This window comes from Vipera berus (assembly GCF_964194415.1).
Source record: "Vipera berus genome assembly, chromosome: 3".
Classification (NCBI taxonomy): domain Eukaryota; kingdom Metazoa; phylum Chordata; class Lepidosauria; order Squamata; family Viperidae; genus Vipera; species Vipera berus.
The window spans coordinates 68673089-68697649 of record NC_138204.1 but is presented as its reverse complement, the minus strand read 5'-3'; the positions used below and the strand labels follow the sequence as shown (position 1 = coordinate 68697649).

The following is a 24561-nucleotide window of genomic DNA, read 5'->3' as shown; positions in this document are numbered from 1 at the left end:
CTGCGGAACTGACCAGGTGGTTCTGCCCCAGGCGCCTAATGGACCCGGAACGGTTCCAGAGGGCGCTTGGGCCTATACCCATCACCCTTACCCACAGCCCAGTCGATGCTCTGGTGGATGCCTGGGAAAGGGCGGCTGCTGGGGCACTTGACTGCGTTGTACCCTTGCGACCTCTGACCCGGCGCAGATCCCGCTGGGCTCCATGGTTCTCTGTGGAGCTCCGGGAGATGAAGCGTCGGAGACGAGGTCTAGAGAGCGGTTGGAGGTCCAGCCGATCCGAATCTGACCGATTGCAGTTAAGAACCTTTATAAGGTCTTATCTTGCGGCGATAAGGACGGCGAAGTCTAACTACTTTGCTGCCCTTATCGCGTCCGCAGATAATCGCCCGGCCGCCCTGTTTAGGGTAACTCGCTCCCTCCTTAATCAGGAGGTGAGGGAGGATCCCTTGCGGGGACGAGCCGAGGAGTTTAGTCATCATCTGGCGGACAAAATCGCTCAGATCCGGACCGGTCTGGACTGTGGAGGAATCGGACGGTCTTGAGCATGTTATCTGGACTGAGTTCGACCCTGTTTCCCCTGATGATGTGGACAGGATCATGGGGAGGCTGAGCACCACCACCTGTTTGTTGGATCCGTGCCCCTCCTGGCTAGCTTATGCGGCCCGGGAGGGGACACGAGGCTGGTTCCATGCAGTAATAACTGCTTCTTTGAAGGAGGGTGTCTTCCCTGCCGCCTTGAAGGAGGCGGTGGTGAGACCCCTCCTCAAGAAGCCTGCCTTGGACCCGGCTGTTTTAAATAACTATCGTCCAGTCTCCAACCTTCGCTTTTTGGCGAAGGTTGTTGAGAGTGTGGTGGCGCATCAGCTTCCTCTGTTCCTGGAGGAAACTGATTATCTGGACCCGTACCAATCGGGTTTCAGACCCGGACACAGCACGGAGACGGCATTGGTCGCGCTGGTGAATGATCTCTGGAGGGCTAGGGACAGGGGCTGCTCCTCTGTTCTGGTCCTATTAGATCTCTCAGCGGCTTTCGATACCATCGACCATGGTATCCTGCTGCGGCATCTCAGGGGGTTGGGAGTGGGAGGCACCGTTTTACAGTGGTTCTCCTCCTATCTCCTGGGCCGCTCGCAGTCGGTGTTGACGGGAGGGCAGAGATCCGCCCCGAGGCCTCTCATTTGTGGAGTTCCTCAGGGGTCGGTTCTCTCGCCCCTCCTGTTCAACATCTATATGAAGCCGCTGGGTGAGATCATTTGTGGTTTCAGGGTGGGGTATCATCAGTACGCTGATGATACCCAACTTTTTCTTTCCACCCCGAACCAACCCAGCGATGCCCTCGCCGTGATGTCCTGGTGCCTGGAGGCGGTCCAGGTCTGGATGGGGAGAAACAGGCTTCGTCTCAATCCCGCCAAGACTGAGTGGCTGTGCATATCGGCATCTCGGGTCAACCAGACTATTCCATCTCTAACGATGGGGGGTGAGGTGTTACCCCCCGTTGATAGGGCTCGCAACTTGGGCGTCCTCCTGGATTCACGACTCAATTTTGAAGATCATATAAGAGCCGTGACCAGGGGGGCTTTTGCCCAGGTTCGCCTGGTGCGCCAGTTGCGACCCTATCTGGACCAAGATGCCCTACGCACAGTTACTCATGCGCTCATGACCTCCCATTTGGACTACTGCAACGCTCTCTACATGGGGCTGCCCTTGAGGACCACTCGGAGGCTTCAACTGGTGCAGAATGCGGCCGCGCGAGTTGTGATGGGGGTCTCCCGATACTCCCATGTAACACCTCTACTCCACGAGCTGCATTGGCTTCCGGTTGCCCTCCGGGTGAAATTCAAGGTGCTGGTCATCACCTATAAAGCCCTACATGGCTTGGGTCCGGGGTATCTGAGGGAACACCTGCTGCCGGCATCAGGTTCCCTTCGTCCAGTGCGCTCCCACAGGGAGGGTCTTCTCAGGGTCCCACTGGTAAGAGATTGCCGGCGGGTAACACCCAGGGATAGGGCCTTCTCAGTGGGGGCGCCTGCCCTTTGGAACCAGCTGCCAGTGGAGCTGAGGACTGCCCCCGACCTCCGTTCATTCCGCTGAGGCCTGAAGACCTGGCTCTTCGAGCTCTCTGGCCCAGGCTGAGGATTAATTTATTTTAATCGGGGGTTTTATTTGTACAGGGATAAATTTAATCTTTTTTAAACTTGGTTTTTAACTTTTGTATTTTTGGTTTTTAATTCCCTGTAAACCGCCCTGAGTCCTCCGGGAAAGGGCGGTATATAAATGTAATAAAAATAAATAAAAAAATAAAATAAATATATGTAGTATGTTAGAAATTTATAGCTTTAGTTTGGCAAGATTCTGTCCATTAGATGTAAGCAAATAAAGGATCTCAGATGTAGATTTAATCAAATAATGCTTCCAATGAAAAGTCAGAAAGTTTGATCTCTATTAGCAGGATGCCAAGCTACTTTATTACTAATCTTATAAACTGTGAATATGTGACCCTAAAACATGAACACACATACACAGAACATGTTGTGGTTTCTTCTAAAAAAATAAAAGCTCAAGCAGGCTTCATGAAAGAACGAACTGTTTACTTTAATACTAAAATCTACTGATTTAGAGGCATTATCATAAGTGAAATGCATGTAAATAGGAAAAAGAAATAACAAAGTTCAACAGGAAATAAGATAAATGAATGAACAGAGTGGCCAAATTATGAACAAAGATTAAAAACATTATTTAACCGAGACAGTTCCAATTGTAGGCAACAATTTTAGAGCAAATGGCATCATAAATATTTTGCTGAAGGGGGATGTGACATGTAAGATAATGAAAACTAATAGGTGAAATTTAAGAAAGAGGATATAATGGCTGTGTTTCTTGAAGGGAGGCATATTAATCTGAAAAATTATTTCTACTAAACTTTGTTTTCCTTTTCTAAAACTACTTAGCTTAAACTGGGCACTTAAAGTTAACTCTTGCTTTCTGATTATTTTGGGTCTTATGTTGTTCAAGAATGTTTACATTTCATTAATGTTACTTTCAACCCCTGAAGAAAGCTTAAGAAAGAATTAATATTCTGCACTCTAAAATTAATATTAGAAATGCTTTGTAAATGAACTACATATAATTAACTGGTTTTTAAAACAGGTTGATTTAATTATTTAATTACAGTATTCAAAAACAGAAGAGTATGTGGAGAAATAATTTTGGGGAGAAGTATTAAATAAGATAATTATTACATTATTGTTATTCTCTTATTTAATACTTTTCCTATGAAATAATAATAGTTTGCAATGAATTAGTATGGCTGGTTATTCTTGTAACTCACAAGCTAAAATTTTGCTAATGCAGAAACACAAGCAGCAGTTTATATGTCAAGGAATTTCAGTGGGGAAAGTGGGTTAGATATGTTGGTGGTCCTACAATACTTTATCCTGCCTCTTGCAAATTTATTTATTTATTAAATTTGTGTGCCACCCATTTCGTTGAGATCAATGTAAATAAAAGCATGCTCCTACAGAATATGTCGTGTAGCCTTGCTTACGTGCAGCACAAATGAGGTCATTTTAATATTGTTTTAGTTCTGCAAAAAAAAAATTTTTAAACATTTATTAAAAAGCAACTGAGTCGCAAAACCAAACCAGTTAGTTTTGGAAAATATTCTAGACTAGAGGGAGGAGAAATATTAATGGGAAAATTAAGGGAATTTGCTATGCTAGCAGGTTTTAAAATTAACAATCAGCCAAAAAATATGAAATCAGGAGACTAAATAGAATTGATGGAGTCAAGCCATTTTAAATAGAACAAAAAGAAATTTGCTTTTGTAGACGAAGAAACAGGTTTTGCAAGGGAGCTATGTACAGATCATTCTCGACTTACAACAGTTTGCTTAGTGACCATTTGAAGTTGCAATGGCCCTGGGAAAAGTGATTTATGACCGTTTTCACACTTATGACCATTGCAGCGTCGCTGTGGTCACATGATCAAAATTCAGATGCCTGGCAACTAATTCATATTTATGATGGTTGCAGTGTTCCAGAGTCATGTGATCACTTTTTGTAACTTTCTGACAAGCAAACTCAATGGGGAACCCATTAACAACCAGGTTACTAACTTAACAGCTGCAGTGGTTCGCTTAATAGCTGTGGCAAGAAAAGTTGCAAAATAGGACAAAAGCTAACTAGTAATTTTGGGCTCAGTTGTGATCAGAAGTCAAGATACCTATATTAATGATATCTTATTGTTTTTATTTATTTATATGTATGTGTGTGTATTAATATTATTGAAAATGAATCAGGAGGACAATAAAAATTGTACGATTAAATGGGCACAAAGCTTTGGATAAAATATTATGCTAAATCTAGGGGAAATCATGTGGCATAAAGGACTGTATATTGAGTTATGATATGAAAGAAATTTTTTATAAAATGATGTATCATTGGTATTTAATACCTGATAAATTGTCAAAGGGTATAAGTGAATGTCACATAAGTGTTGGAAATAGCAATAGCACTTAGACCTATATTCCTCTTCACAATGATTTACAGCCCTTTCTAAGTGGTTTACAGAGTCAGCATATTGTCCACAACAAACTGGGTACTCATTTTATGACTTTGACAGTTGGAAGGCTGAGTCAACCTTGAACCAGTCAGGATCGAACTGCCAAAATGCTGGCAGTCGGCAGTCAGCAGAAGATACTGAAAATTGATGCACAATCAAAACTAGAGGTTTTTCTTTTAGACACACCGATTGGAAAGGAATCATGGGGCCTTGGTTCTTACTGTGCAGATGATAACAGCAGCAAGGCTTTTATATGTACACAGGTGGAAAGTTATGCAAAATCCTATAATGGAAGAATGGGTTGTGAAATGAATGGAGCCGAGTAATATGGCAAAATTGGCCACTTTGATGAACAGCAGAAATTTGCTAGTTTTGTTTTCATTTGGAAACCACTTTTGGATTTCTTGCTCACAAAGAATAGAAACTCTGATTTGTAGATTTGACGACTAGATCTGTTTCAATTATAGAAATATTCTGTAATGTTATTGCTTTCGTTTGTTACGCATGTTCTACATGTTATGCCTTTAATTTTTTATTTAAACTTAGAGCAAGAGGCAAAGTTATTATATATCTGTACCTGCACTGAAGGAAGTTGGAAGTTACTCTTTTTCTATATCTTTTTCTATATTTCTTTTCTTTTCCTATTAAACCTTTATTTTTTTTCTCATGCTTTTTTTCCTATTATTTTTTCCTATTACTTTCCTATTATTTCCTATTATCCTATTATTCATTTTGGAAATTTAATAAAATATATATTTTTAAAAAATGCAGTGTGTCTTGACATACCTTGATATGTCAGTCTTGTCTTATCTGTTAACCTTCAGATCTTTTGCATTTCAGCAGAGGCCTATCAGAAATCCAATTTCTAATATCTTTCTGCTGCTGTGTGATAGTTGCCAAGATGCATTAGATCTACTGTACTTCAGCTCTCATTAATTTTAGGTGACATGATCAATATATGCGGAAGCTCCACAGGGAGATTATGAGACACACGAATAAGACAGTTCTATATGATTGCTCCACAGGTCACAGAGTTGAAGTTATACTGAAAGCCAGCTTTTTAAAAGTGTGAAATTTCTGTAAATGTTGAGCGTTTTTTTCTGAGTCTGAATTCTTTTTCTGTTGGAAGAAAGAGTGCTCTAAAGAAAAACCAGCATCTTTTTTTCAGCCACTACTTTCAATGAACCTTCCTTTTTACCTTATCAACGCTTGCCAGACTAGCATTGTCCCCATATACAGATGAGGAATTGAAAATGAGAGAGAATAATAGCTCGCCTGTCTGTACTAAAATGAATTGGTTTCTGAAATGTATGGAAGGGCCAGAGCTCAGTAAAATCAATAGAGGAATATATTTGGTATAAAGTAAAACAACAAGGCTGTAATAGAATGGAGGCCTACTGAGAATACATGAATAATCTGACAAGATATAAGGCAGTTTTGTATGTTCTTACCAATGTACTTTTTGGATTAGTTAGTGTACACTTTCCTACAATTCTTATTGTAAACATTCCTTTTGAAGCCGCATTAAAACAACAGGTCTCTTGGGCCTGGTGTTTCTGTCTTTGATCACCGAGTCTGAAGTTAAAATAAAACTTGGGGCAACACTTTCTTCCTGAGCCTGCAGTGTCTACCTCATGAGCTACCTGTGCAAACACCAATTTAGCTAAGTATTTAATGTTTTTTTATAAGACTACCCTGAAGCAAGTTCCAATCAGTTGTTGCCTTTTACCTTTAAAACCCTTTATGGCTACCTGAAGAACTATCCAATTCCAATGGGATTCTCCTGCTCCACTCATTCCAGCAGAAGAGACATGCTGTGGGTCCCGTCAGACAGGGAATTGTCTCTGGTAGGGTCTGAGAGAACAGCCCTGTCTGCTGTGGTTCCTGTGCCTCGTGATCCACCCTTATCTCTTGGCCTTCTGAAGGGGCCTGAAAACCTGGCTCTGCCAACTAGCTGATGTTGACTTCCCATTCTGAAGGCGGGCTAATAGATTAGATAAGATCCCACCCCCCCATCTCATTTGTGGACGGATCCTTTTTTCTAGTTTGTTGTTAGTATTAATGTTTTGATTTATTGCGTAAATCAAACTTTTCAGTTATCTATCTTGTTACTGTAAACCACCCAGAGTTGCTTGATAGTAATATGGGAGGCATGTAAATTTAATAAATAATAAATTCTAATACGCATCACTCTAAAATAACTGAGTACAGAACGCACCTGCAGCATTTTAATACTCAACCAATAGAAGGAAAAATGTGCATAGAACAAATATCCCAAATAAAAGATATTCACCAAATGGGATTGCTACATTCCATACATATAAATTAAATTGTTTTATGGGATAGAGAACACTTCCAAGTAAATGTTTTCAAGCACCACAAAACTGGGCAACATATTCACGTAGTAAAATCCTTGCCTGACAGCATCAGAATTATTCTGAAGTCTAGGTTGAGACATAAAAATTGATCTGTTATTCTGGACAAAAGAAACAAGTAGAAGGTGACCTGTTTATAATTTCTCTATCATTATAGCAACTTCCACCATTAATTTTGTTGACAGTTCTCTTAAACAACTTTTTTTCACCATGATCAGCAAAACCATTTGATTAGCCTTATACAATCAAAAATTACCTCTAAAAGTTCATCTCCAATATGCATTCTTCCATCTTTTGCTGCAGGGCCATCCGGACTAATCCCCACAACAAAAATGCTCATGCAGGACCTATCTTTGTTGCCTGCAAGGCTGAGTCCAAGTCCATTCTTATCTTTTTCAAGTTCAATAATGTGCAATTCTCCAGGCAGTTCTGCATATCTTTGTCTGATTTTCTCTAAAAATAGAAAGATAAAAATGCATAGTATGAATAGGAAAGCATGTTCTGTGCAACATAACCAGCTTGCCTTATTTACTCAAAGAAGGTTACCATATGGAGAATCCTGCCTATTTTAATAAATCTCTTTTGGGAGGTTATCTCACTGTTCTGATCACCAACTCAACAGGAAAGGTACAGCAATATTTTTTTAAAAAATAACATTCATTCTGTAAGTATCAGTTGAACCGTAATTAAATACTATTGTTATTGAAGAAAGAAAAAATCTAGGGGGTAGAAGAAATGTCAAAACAATTTTAGGGAAACAAATTTAGAAGCAAGATAAGTGTGGAAAACAAGAACATATCAAGAGAACGCTAGCTAAGCTCTAAGGCAAAGGGTGAGAAATGGTTTAAAAGATGACAAGATTGCTTGGCTGTACATGCCATGGCTACTTTTAAGCAACCTGAATTTCTGCCAAGTTTTCTTTGGATGGAGCATCAATGAATGTTCAGAATAAGCAATATATTAATTTAAGGAATGACACGAGACCCCAAAATCATGCTGATGATTTTTTATCAGCGTCTGTCATGACTTCATTGGAAAAATGACTTCCTCAGAGGAAGGAAACAGCTTCAATAAACACACTGAGCTACAAGCCAGGTCTTAATACAACATCTGGACCAGAATCAACCCCATTAAATCAGGACTTCTATCTCACCCAGCCTATGTAAGATAAGATAGATAAGACAACTTTTATTGTCACTTTTCTGTGTGTACAGTAGCACACATTAAAGTGAATTTCCAATGTCCGCTCTCAAAAGAAGAAATGATACACACACACAGTTATGTACTGGGCTCTTAAAGAATACCACATGGGTTGCTGGAGCAGCTTAACGGCTCTCCAGCAACCCAGTCGCTGCAATTGGCTATCTCCAGGCAGCAATGGTTGATTCAAACCTACTAGCTGCCGCCTAGGGGCTAGACTATATATTGCGGCTAGTTGCAGCCTTTTCCCCAGTACAGTTTCTGCACGAAATAAACTATGAGTTACCTTGTACTCAGCTTCGCGTCTTCATTCCTGTGCCAAAGAACCCGCTATTTAACAGTGGTGACGAGGGTGGGATCCTGCTTCACTGATTAAGAGTTGAAGTCTACAAGGGAAACGCAGCGCACGCCGGAGGCAAAAGGCATTCCCCCCCCTCTCAAGGTCGGCTAGCAAGCTACGCTAGCGGCCTCGTGCTCAGTGGATTCATTCTACTGAGTCCTTCGGGAGAAGGGCGGTATAGAAATCAAATTATTAAATTAAATTAAATTAAATTAAATTCCCTGAGCCTGGAAGCAGGATCCGGAAGAACGCAGGAACCAGCAAAAGAATGCCGAAGGTCGGGAAACTGAGAGAATTTGACGTGAAACACCTGGAGGAATGGCCATCATATCTATCACAAGTAGAAAACTACCTCAGGGCCAATCAGATTGCGGAAGAAGGACTGAAGGCCGCAACGCTACTCTGCATGTGCGGCCCAGCAACCTTTGATTTGGCCGAAAACCTTTTCGCGCCGACACCAATCAAAGCAGTCTCCTACGCAGACCTCAAAAAGAAGCTAACCAGGCACTTCCAGCCCAAGATGTCTGAAATGGCTTGGTGGTTCAAGTTCGACCAAAGAGTTCAGCAACCAGGTGAATCAGCTTCCGAGTTCATAGCGGGCCTGAGTCAGGCCGCACGCCTTTGCAAATTTAGAAGAGAGACTACAAGACCAACTCGTCTGCGGTCTACGGGACAGAACGCTTCAGCAGAGACTTTTTGCTAGGCCCAATTTAACATTTTCTGAAGCACAAGACGAGGTGATGGCCGATGAAGCTGCCAGGGGCGCCATTCAAACAGTGCAGCCTGCCAAATTGACAAAGTCTGAAGAAATGGTGCACCGTGAGGATGCCAAGCTCACCGAAGAAATCAACCGACTCCAAAAGCAGCCCAACACACAACACCGAAACAGCCAGCAGCGAGAGTTACCTTGTACTCACCTTCACGTCTTCATTCCTGTGCCAAAGAACCCGCTATTTAACACACACACACACAAAATCATTTTAGCCATTGTCTATCCAGTACAGAATGAAGGCCTCTTCCATCTGTTTCCAACTAATATGTTTGTGAGCTGTCTTTGCCAGTTAGGCCCACAATACTTGCTGATGGCATCGATCCATCTTATTTTAGGTATCTTTCATGGATGCTTTTTATCGAGTGGGATCCATTCTATGACTGCCTTGGTCCACCTGCCATCAGTTCTTCTTGCTATGTGACCAGCCCATTTCCATTTCAATTCTTTTACTCTCTTGATGATGTCGTATACTTTTGTTTGTTTTCTAATCCATATATGTATGTATTAATCACAGTCCATTTTGAATACATAGCAGAAAATCAGCCGTGATCAGCAACGTTGCCAGATTCAGTATCAGAAAGCCAATATTTACGGATGAGCTCTCTAGAAAAGGAAAGCATCTTAAGAACAAATGAAGTTCTACTTGAAGTAATCTAGCATATTTGGAGGCCCTGAAAGTTGATCAGGCATAAGCACCCACTAAATAAGGACAGGAAAGTTACACCTTCTAATATAAACGTGTCTTCTGAAATATAATTTGTTGATGGAAACAGTGACTAATAAATTCAATCTTGCGAGTCCAATTGTCTTTGTACTTGAATGCTGATCTAAGACCAGGTTTTTATAGTTCTGGGTTTTATTGTGAGAGCCACCAAGAATTGTGTTTTAAGATGGGCAGTCATTCAAGAGGAAGGAAGGAAGGAAGGAAGGAAGGAAGGAAGGAAGGAAGGAAGGAAGGAAGGAAGGAAGGAAGGAAGGAAGGAAGGAAGGAAGGAAGGAAGGAAATATGCAGATAGTCCTCAACTTACGACCACAATTGAGCCTGGAGTTTACATTGCTAAGTGAGATATTTGTTAAGTGAGTTTTGCCCCATTTTACGACCTGTCAGTTGAAGGTCACAAAAGGGCAATCGCATAATCCTGGGACACTGCAACCATCATAAATATGAGTTAGTTAACAAGTGTCTGTCTGTGTGTGTGTGTGTGTGTGTGTGTGTGTAAACTATATACATATATATTAATCTCCCCTTCCATCTAGAAGATAATAATGTTATTGCAATAGTTAATGTTTCTATAGAAACAGTAAAGTACATTCTGACAGAAGAGAAACTATTAAATAAAATTACAGATAATGCTATAATACAAAACACTCCAAATATAAAACTAAAGGCACTTCTGCACAGGGACTCATTGTCTGTTTCAGAGCAGCTCTGGGCTTCTGTGATTTCTAAAATGAGACCTATGTTCAACAGTGGAGCTAATTTGTATCTAGCTCTCCTGCAGTGTATTGGAAACAGCAGGTAAAATGAATATTTCTTTTAAAAAAGCTACCACCTTACAGATCACTGGGGTCAGCCGGTGTAAGCAGAATTGAACCTATACTGGATACTGCAGTACCGCAGCCAATTTTGGTCACCATATCACAAAAAAGATGTCGAGAGTTTGGGAAAAATTCAGAGAAGAGCAACTCAGGTGATCAAAGGCCTGGAGATTAAAACATACGAAGAACGGCTATGGGTCTTGGGTTTTGGCTAGTCTAAAGAAAAGAAGAAATAGGGGAGACACGATAGCAATATTCCAGTACTTGAGGGGCTGCCACCAAGATGAGGGGTCACATTATTCACCAAAGCACCAGAGGCCAGGACAAGAAACAATGGTTGGAAACTGAACAAAGAGAGAAGCAACCTGGAATTAAGGAGAAACTTCCTGACAGTGAGGACAATTAAACAGTAGAACAGGTTGCCTCCAGAAATCGTGGGTGCTTCATCACGGGAGATTTTTTAAGAAGAGGCTAGACAGTCACTTGTCTGAGATGGTATAGGTCCTCCTGCTTGAGCAGGGGGCTGGACTAGAAGACCTCCAAGGTCCCTTCCAGCTCTATTCTATTCTATTCTATTCTATTCTATTCTATTCTATTCTATTCTATTCTATTCTATTCTATTCTATTCTATTCTATTCTATTCTATTCTATAGTTGGAAATGGGACCATTAAAAAATTAAAGGGCTGTGCTGTCTATTTGGGGAGACAAAAAATCCTAGTTAATGGCAATTTTTTGGCCACCACTTATGTCCATCAAAAGCATCACAGAGACATGCAGTTCTCAAGAGCTAAGCTCCATTTGAGAGACTTTAGCTATATGTGCCTATGCAGCTTGTGGGCAACCCATTTTCCAATCCGCAGAAACCCAGAATACGGTCTTCAGGTGATTTTTCTGCTTTTCCTCACTCAATCTTATATATAATCAAACTTCCAGCTGGAAGCACAGTCACCTCCTGTCTGTAAATGGTCAAGGAGACCTGGACATTGTAGGAAATAATTTATCATTTTTATCAATGACTTTGCCATCTCGTGACTATTTTACTTTTCTCCTAAACTTTATTTATGATATTGCCCACACTATATCGAATCTGACATACCATCAATATATCAAGTTGTATATTCAACTATTTGCATGGTATAAAATAGTTATTTCAAATAAATCCTCATTTAAGCTTGAGCCCAAAAGAAAAGTTGCTATTTCATGGAAAGTCCAAATACATACATGTTTCCCTATTAAATAATAATAATAATAATAATAATAATAATAATAATAATAATAATAATAATAGTAGTAATAGTAATAATAATAATAATAATAATAATAATAATAATAATAATGAGTGTTCAGTTGACTGAGTTTCATGTTTTATGAATAAAAGTTTTATAATAATTTATAATTATATAAAATATTTTTGTATGTTTTGTTTGACCACTTCACTAACATTCATATTTCAAATGGATTCATATTTATAAATACTGAACAAAGCAGAACACTTTGCACTCTACCATTTCTTTACTAAATGACAATGATATGAACTGTTAAAATACACTGTTGTCAACATTACAAAAATATCTTAGGAACTACAGGGCTAAAAAAAGCATCACACAAGCATGTAATATTTCATTTATGTAAAATAAAAGCTCTTGTATGGGAAGAAAAAATGAGTGAGGTAATGTTTAAGCTGAAAGATATAATTGGCTATATTCTAAACCCACAAGATAATTCAAAATCAGGTATGAATAAGTCTACAAATACTTAACTCTGGTATTTTCCTATTGAACTGACTAAAGTTCAAGCTACTTAGACAAGGGGCAAAACATTTCAGACAAAAATGAAAAGGGGTCCAGTTGCCATGACTCAACTTCCAAGCAGTTTCCTATTGAATGTTGCTAAGGTTAGATTAGTACTTGTTACTTTTCTTAATAACTATGTTAAATCCTTCCAATTTATTAAAAAGCATTTACAAGAAGAAATTTATATAAATTTATGCAATATTACAATATTTAAATGTATCTGGTCATGAAGACTTATCCTAGAGGTGATCATGACAATAAGCAACAGATTCATGTAAGTATTTTATGCTATTGATTCTTCATTGGAGCTAGTATAAACATAGTGCTAAAGATAAAAAAAAATCTCAAGTACTGCACAAGGACTCTGTGTCTGTTTGAAAACAGCTCTGGACCTCTGTGATTTCAAAATGATGCTTTTGCCTTTTGAATTACCATTAATTCTGCAGTAACTTAGCACTTTTTTTTCATTTGTGCTAATACATCACAAACTAGCTGATATTTTCTCAATGAAGTTATCATTTTAAGGGCCTGCTTCACATGTAACACTCGCACAGGAATTTAAACTATATTTTGCTGAATATTGTATTGATTAATATACAGCACTAAGTCCTAATAGGTGAGCTGAAAATAACCAACCTCAACATGGTTTTGCACAAGGTGGGAACCAAGCCAAAATTTCACTTAACATCACACTGTAGAAGTCATGGTGTTTTTTCTTGCTAAAATTTATGTCTTGCCTTTCTCCTAAGTGAAAAGACTAAGTGCAGTAATGCAAAACTCAATAACAACATGTTTTGAAACAGAAATTATGGCATATTTTTGAAACTCATAAATACAGTATGTCCAAATTCTAAATCCTATATTGAAACCTTTGGTACAACTCAAAAGTGTAGACGAAATGGTGGCAAAGCATCTATTATGTCGTGGGCTCTGATGAGCAGGAACGAGAACACGCAAATGAGTACAGACAAACTCATACTTTATTTAAGCAGAAACTGTACTGAGGATTTGGAGTCACCCTGCCACAATATATAGCCAGGCCCTCTGGAAGCAACCAATCAGATTGTACCCATGTTTGCCACCCAAAGTTGACCAATTGCAGGACCGGAGATGCTGTTATGTAGTGGGCTTTTGGAATATCACCACGTGCGTTGCTGGAGAACTAACGGTTCTCCAGCAACGCACATGGTGATATTCCAAAAGCCCAGTACATAACAGCATCATTCTGCGGGGAGTGTATGAGTGTGCATATGGGTATGTGTGACATCTCTTAAAGGTAAAAAGGTAAAGGTTTCCCCTGTCTAGTTGTGTCTGACTTTACCAGAGCAGTACTCATCTCTGTTTTCTAACAAAGGAAGCTGCATTGTTTGAAGAAACCTCTGTGGTTGGCATGATTATATGCCAAGGTACACAAAATGCTGTTACCTTCCCACCAAATATCTATTTGTATTTGCATATTTTCAAACTGGTAGGTTGGCAGGAGCTGGGGCAAGAATAGGAACTCACCCCATCATGTGGTTGGCAGTTTGAGACCTAAGTACCCCATCATATTGCAAGTTGGTACTTAGGTCTCAAACTGCCAACCTTTCAATCAACAAGCCCTTAATTAATTGCTTGTCTTAATTGCTAGGCTACCATTTAACATAGACATTATATATTTAATGAATGCAAAGCCGTACTTAAAATTCTGTATTTAATTTGTGCTTCACGCATGAAACTCTTCCATTCATAGTGTAAATTATAATTTATTGAATATGTACATAGAAATCTGTGCTCTCCATTTTTCAGTTAGACAGCAGTTGACATGACTTGTGGAATACTCAACTGGGAATCTTACATGCTCTCAAATCACACCGTTTCATTATATTTCTACATCTTTAGAATGAAGAATGAATTACAACCAGTTCCTTTCTACAAGGGACCTCTTTGTGTAAAGAAATCTAAGCCTAAATTACACTGTGATGAAATTATTGTTGGATTGAGTGAATACACTGTGTTCCTTCCTTAAGTACAACCGGTACTCTTGCAGGAAGTTATTTGTAATAAAGCATTTTGACTTAGCAGACATTAACTTCCGTAGTCCAGTTTGAACAGACAACATATCTAACAATGGCATAGCAGAAGCCTTATTAGAAGAATAAAAGAGCAACAGAAAGAAACAGATGCCATTAATTTTTCCTTATTAGGAATAAACAAGGCACAGATAAGAAAATTAGGTTAAATTTTCCTAATATTAAAAACAACATACATTTCAATAGCACAGATGAAAATAAAAAACAACCCTATTTCTTCTTTTCTGCAGATCAGTTCTAGACTTTATTTTAGATATTGCATCTTATTATTTAAGAGTACAGTGGTTCCAATGTCTTCAATTGCATTGTCGAGTTGTATGCAGAATGTCTTTCTGTCACAAGAATGGAAATATACATACAAAATGAGCAAGTATAAATTCAGGACAAGTGGTGGATGGACCCAAGCAGCTTGAATGAAATACATCATCTTCAGACCACTTCTTCATTCAATTTACTGATGTGAATAATTTTCCTTTAGTGTCCCTTATTTTGTATATACAAATGTGTACAGAAACAGTCACAATAAAATTGGTTAGCACCTATCTGAAGATTGGATAAATATATGAAAGTTAGAAATGTTTTGAACACCTTATTGGAGATGTAATTGAAAGGGTAGAATAGGATTAGAGACTGCTATAGTTAGAATCATCTTAAGTATTACTGATGTTAGCATGGCACCTCTACATATTTTGACTAAGCTTGGATCCAACCAAAAATAGGCAAGCAACATCCTAGTATTTTGTTCTTGAATTGATGGAATATTTCATTTCAGTATGTCATGCTTCTCGGGAAAGCATATGGAAAAAACACTTCACACTATTGTACTGTCTGTTATCTCTTTTAGTACTCAGATTGTATTTTTTTAATTTGTTAATCTCTTTAATTTTCTAGAAATCATATTGCTTGAAGCCCACTTTAGGAACCCAGCAACTTTCTCTTCCTCAATAGCATTAAAGTAAAATAATAGATGACTGAAATTCAGTAACAAACGTTTCCTCAATACTATATTTCAGTATTTCCCCCTCTAAAAGAACATACCCTAAAATTTATTAAAGTAAAGGGTGTTTGCATAGAGCTACAGTGGACAGTTCTTCCTTTAAAATTAATGCTTTTTCACTAGAATTACACACACTGAGGTTAAAGGAACTCTTGACTTCAACAACCTCCATTTCTTATCACTGGTCATAAATGGACATATTTGCAGGCCAATATTTCCTTTAAATTCCAAGATTTCTGGTATAAATCTTGAACTGGTTATATATTTGTCAAATATTTTCTCTGTGTGCTGACCTTGCTAATGTTTCAGTATTTTACTGATTCCAGGCCTTTAACATGCATTTTAAAAGATAACTGCCGTATTTATTGAGCATAAGGACAAATGCATTTCAGATATTTTTGTTCATCATTTTTGCCATTCTATATGCTACCCTGCAGTTTGTGTAATTTTTCAAATGCTACTTAAATAATGGGAAAGAGTTAGCCTTTGTTTCCCCAAAGAATTCCATTATCTGCTTTTATGACCATATAATTTACAAGGCAATAATAGTGCTTTCATTTTTCTACACAAAGACTTCTGATTTTTTTCCTCCCTTAGAAGTAGTGGAGTTATTTAATATCCAGCAGATAAATCTTGAAAAACTTATTTTATCAGGAGTGGAAGGATCACATTTTGAAGCAATTTGAAGCTTATTCCAATCACCCATCCGGCTTACCTATCATCTATTGTTGAACCCTAAATCTTTATAATTCACTATGTACTACAGCACTTCTGAGAACTCCAGGTATAGGAGAGAATGGGAAAGTTCAAATGTGTTGTTGGATCACATCCATAAAGAGATCTACACAAAATTACACTGTTTCTTTTGTGCATAATATTTCACCAGTTCATTAGCAAGACATTATTTTTCTGAAGAGACCAGGAAAATAAAATTCTGTACTGTTCTTATACTTGGCCAAATTTTCCTTCAAAAAGACAAAGACATGTCTTCCTCTGAACAACCATATATAATGAGCCTTAAAAACTATAAGAAAAAAGAAAAAAGAAATTCTTTATTCTACGATCGTGATTTTAAGGTTTCATATAAATAAACTGTTTCATATATAAATATATAAACTGTTTCTGTTGTGTATGTAAATAGTTGCAAACAGGGAAGATTGCAGATTGCAAAAGTAGTGGGGTTTGAGCGGGAGATTCTGTTGCAATCATTGGTTGCCATAAACAAGAAGCGGGAAAATAGTCTCCAACGATTGGTTACAGTTCAAACAGTTCCACTATAAAAAGGTTGCAACATTTGACAGTTGCCAGTTGACTTTGTGTATTCAATAAACTCATTCCTTGTTAAACCACTCTGAGTCCTCGTCTATCAGAACCAAACAATTGGCGACGAAGGTGGGATAGACAGAAGACCAGAGAATTGGCGGAATTGTCGCGCAAAGGCGGCAAATTCGAATACGTGTCAAAGTCAACCGAGCGGCCGCGGCAGAATAAGAAAAATTCTCCGAATGGCGCAGATTGGGTCATTGAAGGAATTCGACCCAAACTTCCCCGAAGATTGGGAAGAGTACGTCGGACAGGTCGAAGGGTTCCTGCTAGTGAACGGAATCACAGACGACCGGAAAAAAGCGGCAGCATTACTGACGATTTGCGGCACACCGGTCTATCGAGTCGCTGTCGGTCCGTGTCAACCGCAACCGGTCTCAAGCGTGCCGTATGCCGATCTCCTAGCCAAACTAAAGGTCCACTTTACACCTAGGAGATCCGAACTATTCTGGCGGCGCATCTTCGAGAAAAGAAACCAGAGGCCGGGAGAGTCCATACAAAAATTTGTCGCTGCCGTCAGGGAAGCCGCAGTACGATGTAAATACGATAATCTTGAAATAAGAATTCGTGACCGTGTAGTACTGGGCTTGAGGGACGAGCAGCTACAAAACAGAATTATATCCAAACCCACTGGCGATCTGCAGGAGGTGATCGACGAACTTCTAACGTACGAATCAACCGGGTATCGCGACCCCCCCCGCAGTAGCATGGCAGCATCGTCCGAGATCAACCAAGAGGGCTATGTGGACTGCGGGGAGGCGGACCAGCAGTGGGAAGAAGATATCGCCGAAGTCTCCAGGCGATTCGGAAAATTGGCGCCAAGACCACCCAGAAGCGAAGGGCCCGAACCTAACCGACGTCAACAACCCGCAACTCCGCAAAGACAAGCGACAGGGCCTCAACGACCATGGAGGGACACCGCAACCAGACCGCGCGACAATGAACCACAGAACCGGTGCGGCAGCTGCGGCGGCAACCATCCCCGCGCATCTTGCCGATTCCGCACCGCAAAGTGCAGGGCGTGTGGGAAGACCGGCCACATCCAGGCCATCTGCAGGAGCCGTGTTCGCGACAACCGCCTTCACGAAGTCGATGTGTGGCCCGAAGGTAAGGTAACCCCTAACGTTAGTGGCAAGGAGTCCCTTAAACCCTGGGTAAAAATTCCAAAATTAGGGGAGGTGGCTCGAGTCAACCGCAGGAGAATTGGGAAAAATGGCAATTTTCCAGAAGGAAAATTAAAAATCATAGTCCATCTGCAAGGGGTTCCTTGCAGAATGGAAATTGACTCAGGGGCTTCAGTATCAATAATTTCCAGTGAAACCCTTGATAGGATTGAACAAATAAGTGGAAGAAAAATTCCACTTAGTTCAACAAAAATTCAATTAACCGATTTCCAAAAAAGCCCAATTAAAATAAAAGGGAAAATTAGTCTTCGCGTAGAATTTAAGGGATTTAAGGGGAATTTAGATTTAATAGTAACTGAGGGTCATAGGACTAGCCTAATTGGCATTAACTGGTTCCCTGCCCTGGGCATTTGGATCGGGGGAATAAATTCAATAATTAAAAATAAGACCCTCGAATCAGTCTGCAATGAATTTGCAGACGTATTCGACGGATCCCTGGGTAAATACAAAGGACCCCCAATTAAATTCAATCTAGACCCCTCAGTAAAACCTATCAGGCTTAAGGCCCGCAGGGTGCCTTTCGCCCTGAAGGAAAAAATCGAGGCCGAGCTCGAGAGGCTTGTAGGCCAAGGCGTGTTAGAACCTGTTGAGGGTGGTTTGTGGGAAACGCCGATTGTCACACCCCTCAAACCCAATGGGGATGTGAGAATCTGCGCTGACTACAAGGCCACCCTGAACATTGGAATGAAAAAACATGCTTACCCGGTCCCGACGGTGAAGCAGGTCCTCGCCACGATCCAGGACGGCGCCATGTTTGCCAAGCTAGACTTGGCGCATGCGTACTTACAGTTGACTGTTTCTGAAGAGGCTGCAGAAGCACAGACGATAGTTACCCACAAGGGGGCGTTCCGAGTCCACAGACTGCAATTTGGCATTGCAGCAGCTCCAGGCATCTTTCAAGAAGTGATGGAGAGGACCTTAAAGGGTATACCAGGTGTATGCCCTTACTTTGATGATGTCTTGATAGCTGGAAAAAATGAAGAAATGCTAGTGGAGCGACTGGAACAGGTATTGGGAAGATTTAGAAGGGCTGGTTTAAAACTAAAAAGGGAAAAATGTTGCATTGGGGTTAAGTCCACTGATTTCTTGGGGTTCAGGATAGACAAAAATGGGGTCCATCCAACCCCTGAAAAAATAAAAGCAATTAAATTAGCTCCTGAGCCTAGGAACAAGGCTGAACTACAAGCCTTCCTCGGCTTAGTAAACTTCTACCATACATTTGTACCCCACAAGGCTGCCATTGCAGAACCTCTCCATAGGCTCTTAGATAAAAAGACTCCTTGGCAGTGGCAGAAGAAACATAGAATTAGTTTCCAAACGTTAAAAGACATTCTTTCCAGCCAATCAACTGTAACCCACTTCATAGAAAATAAACCAATTTACCTAGCGTGCGATGCTTCACCTTATGGTGTAGGGGCCGTGATCAGCCATTTAGACAACCAAGGAATACAAAGACCAATAGCATATTATTCCAGGACACTAACCAAGGCAGAGCGGAACTACGCTCAGATAGACAGGGAAGCATTAGCAATCGTGGCTGGAGTTAAAAAGTTCCACGACTACCTTTATGGTAGGAACTTTACCATACTGACAGACCACAAACCCCTGTTGGGACTGTTTACCACAGATAAACAGACTCCCCAAATCATGTCACCCCGGATGCTGAGATGGTCCATTTTCCTCTCAGCATACTCATTCTCTCTTCAATACAGACCGGGCAAGGACATGGGGCACGCAGATGCCCTTAGCAGACTGCCCTTAAACATCACCGAGGGTGACCCTGCCCCAGTGGGACAAATAATGTCCCTACAGGACATCCCTGACTTGCCTCTAACTGCTAAAGACATAGCTGTGGCAACAAATAATGACCACACTTTAAAGAGAGTAATGGCCTGGGTCCTGAGCGGGTGGCCAAATGCCAACCCGGATGAAAAATACATTCCCTATTTTAGAAGGAAAGATGAACTATCAGTTCATCTGGGTTGCTTACTGTGGGGAAATCGTGTGGTTATTCCTGGGATCCACAGATCAGCTATTCTATTAGAATTACATGAAGGACACCCAGGAATAGTACGGATGAAAGCGTTGGCTAGGAGTCACTTGTGGTGGCCAGGTCTGGACAACGACATTGAGGAATGTGTTGCCAATTGCCATTTGTGCCAACGTTCTAGGCCAGAACAACAACACACCCGTACGCATAAGTGGGAGTTAGCTAGAAATCCTTGGTCCAGGATCCATATTGACTTTGCTGGACCTTTCCAAGGGTTAACATTCCTGGTGGTGGTTGATAGTTTCTCTAGATGGCTAGAGGTAGTACCAGTTAGTTCAGTAACTTCAGGAAGAACAATACAGGTATTAAGGGGCCTCTTTGCCACTCATGGGTTACCGGATGTCATCGTATCTGATAATGGGCCACAATTCACATCTATTGAATTCCAGGATTTCCTCAAGGCCAACTCGATTAAGCACAAGACATCAGCACCCTTCTACCCATCCACCAACGGCTTGGCTGAACGAAATGTGAGGACCACGAAAGACGCCTTAAAAAGAATCATTCGGGGTGACTGGCATCAAAGACTGGCCGAATTTTTGCTGGCCCAACATTCGACCCCATGCGCTGCTACAGGCAAAAGTCCAGCTGAAATGAGGTGGGGAAGGAGATTGACCACCAAATTGGACAGATTACACCCTGACAGACTTATACCAAGCGCTGAATTGGACATGCCAAATAGAACATTTAAAGTGGGGGAATTAATCTGGGCCAGGAACTATACCCAAGGGGACAAATGGATTCCAGGGGTGGTTACTGAAATCTTGGGTCCCTTGTCGTACATTATTGAGGGGGAAGGGAATAGGATCATTAAAAGACATCTAGATCAGCTGAGGAAGAGATCTAGTGGATGCTTGCCAGAAGATGGGGACCAAAATATATTGGGGGGAAACAGTACATCCAGGTTCAGTAATAACATCATGCCAGAGAGTGAGGGAGAGGAAAGGCAAAATAATTCACCCCCTGGTACTCAACAACAACCATTTAGTCAATTTGACTGGGTAGCACCCCTGCGAGGTAGGCCAGTGACCACTAATCTTCAAGCACAAACAAATACACAAATCAGCAACAGGGAAACATCTGAGTCGGGTAGCCAAGAGCCCAGGTCCAACAGAGACAATCAGCCAAGCATAAATTCAGGAAAAGGGGTCCCTTGCAGCCAGAGCAATAGATACCCTTCTAGAATCCATAAGCCACCAAAATATCTAAAGGATTTTGTTCAGAAATAACAACAACTGGGGGGTAAGGGGTGTTGTGTATGTAAATAGTTGCAAACAGGGAAGATTGCAGATTGCAAAAGTAGTGGGGTTTGAGCGGGAGATTCTGTTGCAATCATTGGTTGCCATAAACAAGAAGCGGGAAAATAGTCTCCAACGATTGGTTACAGTTCAAACAGTTCCACTATAAAAAGGTTGCAACATTTGACAGTTGCCAGTTGACTTTGTGTATTCAATAAACTCATTCCTTGTTAAACCACTCTGAGTCCTCGTCTATCAGAACCAAACAGTTTCATATATAAATAAACTGTGAGATTGGTAGGACTTTCAAATCTTTACAAAAAGCTACTGAACTGACAATAGTAAAATAACTTAATCTCAGAACAAAAACCAAAAACCAAATCTGTTGAACATCTCCAAAAGCTTGAAAAGATTTGGTTCCAGATCAGCAATTAATTTTTAGATCAGCAATATGCTTAAATGTCCCACTCACTGAGACATTCCTTATCATGCCATTTTCCTATAAGAGATACTAAAATGCCTGTTTTCATAGATTTTACTTCATGGATTAGAATCTTTTTAAAAACCACCTATTGAGACTATTATTTGGAATATTGAGAATACATCTTGGATTTTATCACAAATAATTACTTTGGTGGTGCATAGTTACAAAATGGTTTCATGGAGGTTGAGGCCAGTCACAAGACACATCCATTTCACCTTATCAGTGAAATGGGCAGCACATAAATTTAATATTTTAATAATATACTGGAAGGCAATGTGTTTTCCACTATTTCCTTCAGGACCCTAGGTAGCTCTTTACCTACATTCTTATAAATTGTGGAGGTGAGGCATGACCACAGGTAAGCAACAAACAACTGTTGGCTACCAACAGGCACCATTTTATTCTTGATGAACACATTCAAGTGTCTATATGAGACACACAAATATGGTTACAACTTCCATCTTTATTATCAATATAGGTTACAGCTTCCATCTTTATTATTAAACAGCGTAACAATGTTAGAATCAGTTTGGGGAAATGTCAAGGGAGATGTTGGTAAGAACATTTAGTTTTTGATTATGTTTTCCAGTACTACACAATACCCACCAATTTATAAAACATTATTAAATGTCTTAATTAGTGGGAGTAAATAAATTAAAAAGTTTGCCCTGATAATCATTTACAAATCTGCAGAAAGAAAAGGAGACATTCATAGAATCTATTTGATCTGACAGTACTATATTCATAATTCAATATTTACCCACCTCAAAGTATGATTTACACTGATATATTTTTTAAAAGTTTCATTTGTTTGAAATGAATGTTCAGTTTTAAAAGCTAATCATGGGCTGTGAAGTTAAAACTTCTAATTTAAGTATTATAGTTTATAAGACCTAAATGGAGCAGATTAAAACCCTGCAATTTAACTAGTTGTGGTTCAAACAATTTTTACCATTGAAATAAGCAGGAATACTATTAAATTTTCCTATAACTTGAACAATCTTATCTTAGAACAACACATGCACTCAAGGTCTGCAACTATCAAGCAACAAAACAGGCAACCCTCAATAAATTTATAAAATGTGCAAGACAGAGGCAAAGTAGCTGAGCATTTTCAGAACCAACCTTCTTAGACTGACAGCAATTCTAGTGAGGAACTTTATTAAAAAAAACCCTGTAGCCCGTATTCTTATAAAGATATTTACTTCTTGAATATGTTATATCCTACTATACAGTACAATAACTGTTATATTGGCCATCCCTAATTGTTTAATCTAACTTTATATTAGTAGATTGTTGTACAGTTATTATAGATTTATCATAAACAACTTTAGCTCTTTAAAGTAAGTAGTGTATATACTGTAAGTACTGATTGCAAAAACAGTTATTTTAAAAAAATGAATTACTTAATTGAAACTACATTATAAATTCTAATTTAAGAAATTCAGAGCTGTAGTATACATTAAAAACAAGAACAATTACACAGTTCATCATCAGTAAATTGGAAGAAGCCATATAATCTGTACTTTGTATTTCATATAGAATAGGAGTCCCCAACCCCCAGTCCATGGACCGGTACTGGGCCGCAACATGCCAGCAAGCGGTCCACACAAACAAGCAAAGCCCTATCCACGGGATGCAGGCAGCACACAAAACCACGTCCCCTCTGGCCCACAGAAAAACATCTCTCCCTGGTGCCCAAAAGGTTGGGGACCTCTGATATAGAATGTAGAACATTTTCTTTCATGATTTTTAGAAAGCAAAGTCATTGATGGTACCATCAAATAAGAAGGCATGAAATCTTGCTATTTTCGATGCCAATAATTTTTAGTTCAGAAAGCAGTTTTATATCTTTGGTATCCCCCTGTTCAATCTTGGTCTTCCACAACTCTGAAAAATGTCCTTTCCCCTGGGCTATTTATTATCATTCAACTCAGACAGACCCGTAATAGTGCTTCCACATCTGGGAAAGCCAATGTGATTTTAGGATATTATTTGTATAGGACTCAAATGGAGGAAAATGCAGACTAAGAATGTTCACTTGCAGTTCACTTGGGAGTTTTTCTGTGGCAAAAATATGCAGTGGGAGGTGGAAGAAGATGAAAGTATCCAAGGGGACCATCTCTTCCTCCCTTCCAGGGCCTACCTCAACCCTACTAAGTCTGTGACTTACACAGAATCTCAGTGATGCAGTTATCAAAATGTTATCCACACTTTATTACACATCCAGACACCAGATTTTTCAGGCAAACCATTTCAAAGTTTCACCAGCTCATTGAGCATCTTGCTGATTAGGCTCTTGATCTGTCTCTTGTTACATCCCAAAATGTTCCCCTCCAGAATAAAGGGACACTCAGTTATACTCTCTTCCTTCTTATTTTTTCCCCCAACAAGGTATGCAAAATGTAATGAGGCAATCCAAGGATAGAAAGAAATTATATAAAGGCTGTTAGGACAGCTTCCGTCTAGCTAACAGTGAGGTAATTCTCAAGAACTTGAACCAAACAACCAGTTTGAACTTGAACTAATTTGGTGTGGCTCGAGAAGCTCGCAAAAGAAAGATGACTTTAGGGCTGTTAAAAAAAGAAAATAAATCCCTGAATAAATCTCTATGGCAGACATGTCAAACTCGC

At 39.9% G+C, this 24561-nt stretch overlaps 1 protein-coding gene across 1 annotated transcript in view; it reads right to left on the bottom strand.

The window, feature by feature from the left end:
- The window catches only part of PATJ (PATJ crumbs cell polarity complex component), a 167885-nt gene that overhangs the window by 49218 nt on the left and 94106 nt on the right, over positions 1-24561 (bottom strand). The window contains exon 29 of the mRNA XM_081325227.1: positions 7192-7388. Within this exon, the coding sequence (XP_081181353.1) occupies positions 7192-7388 (197 nt within the window). The remainder of the gene's footprint in view (positions 1-7191; positions 7389-24561) is intronic.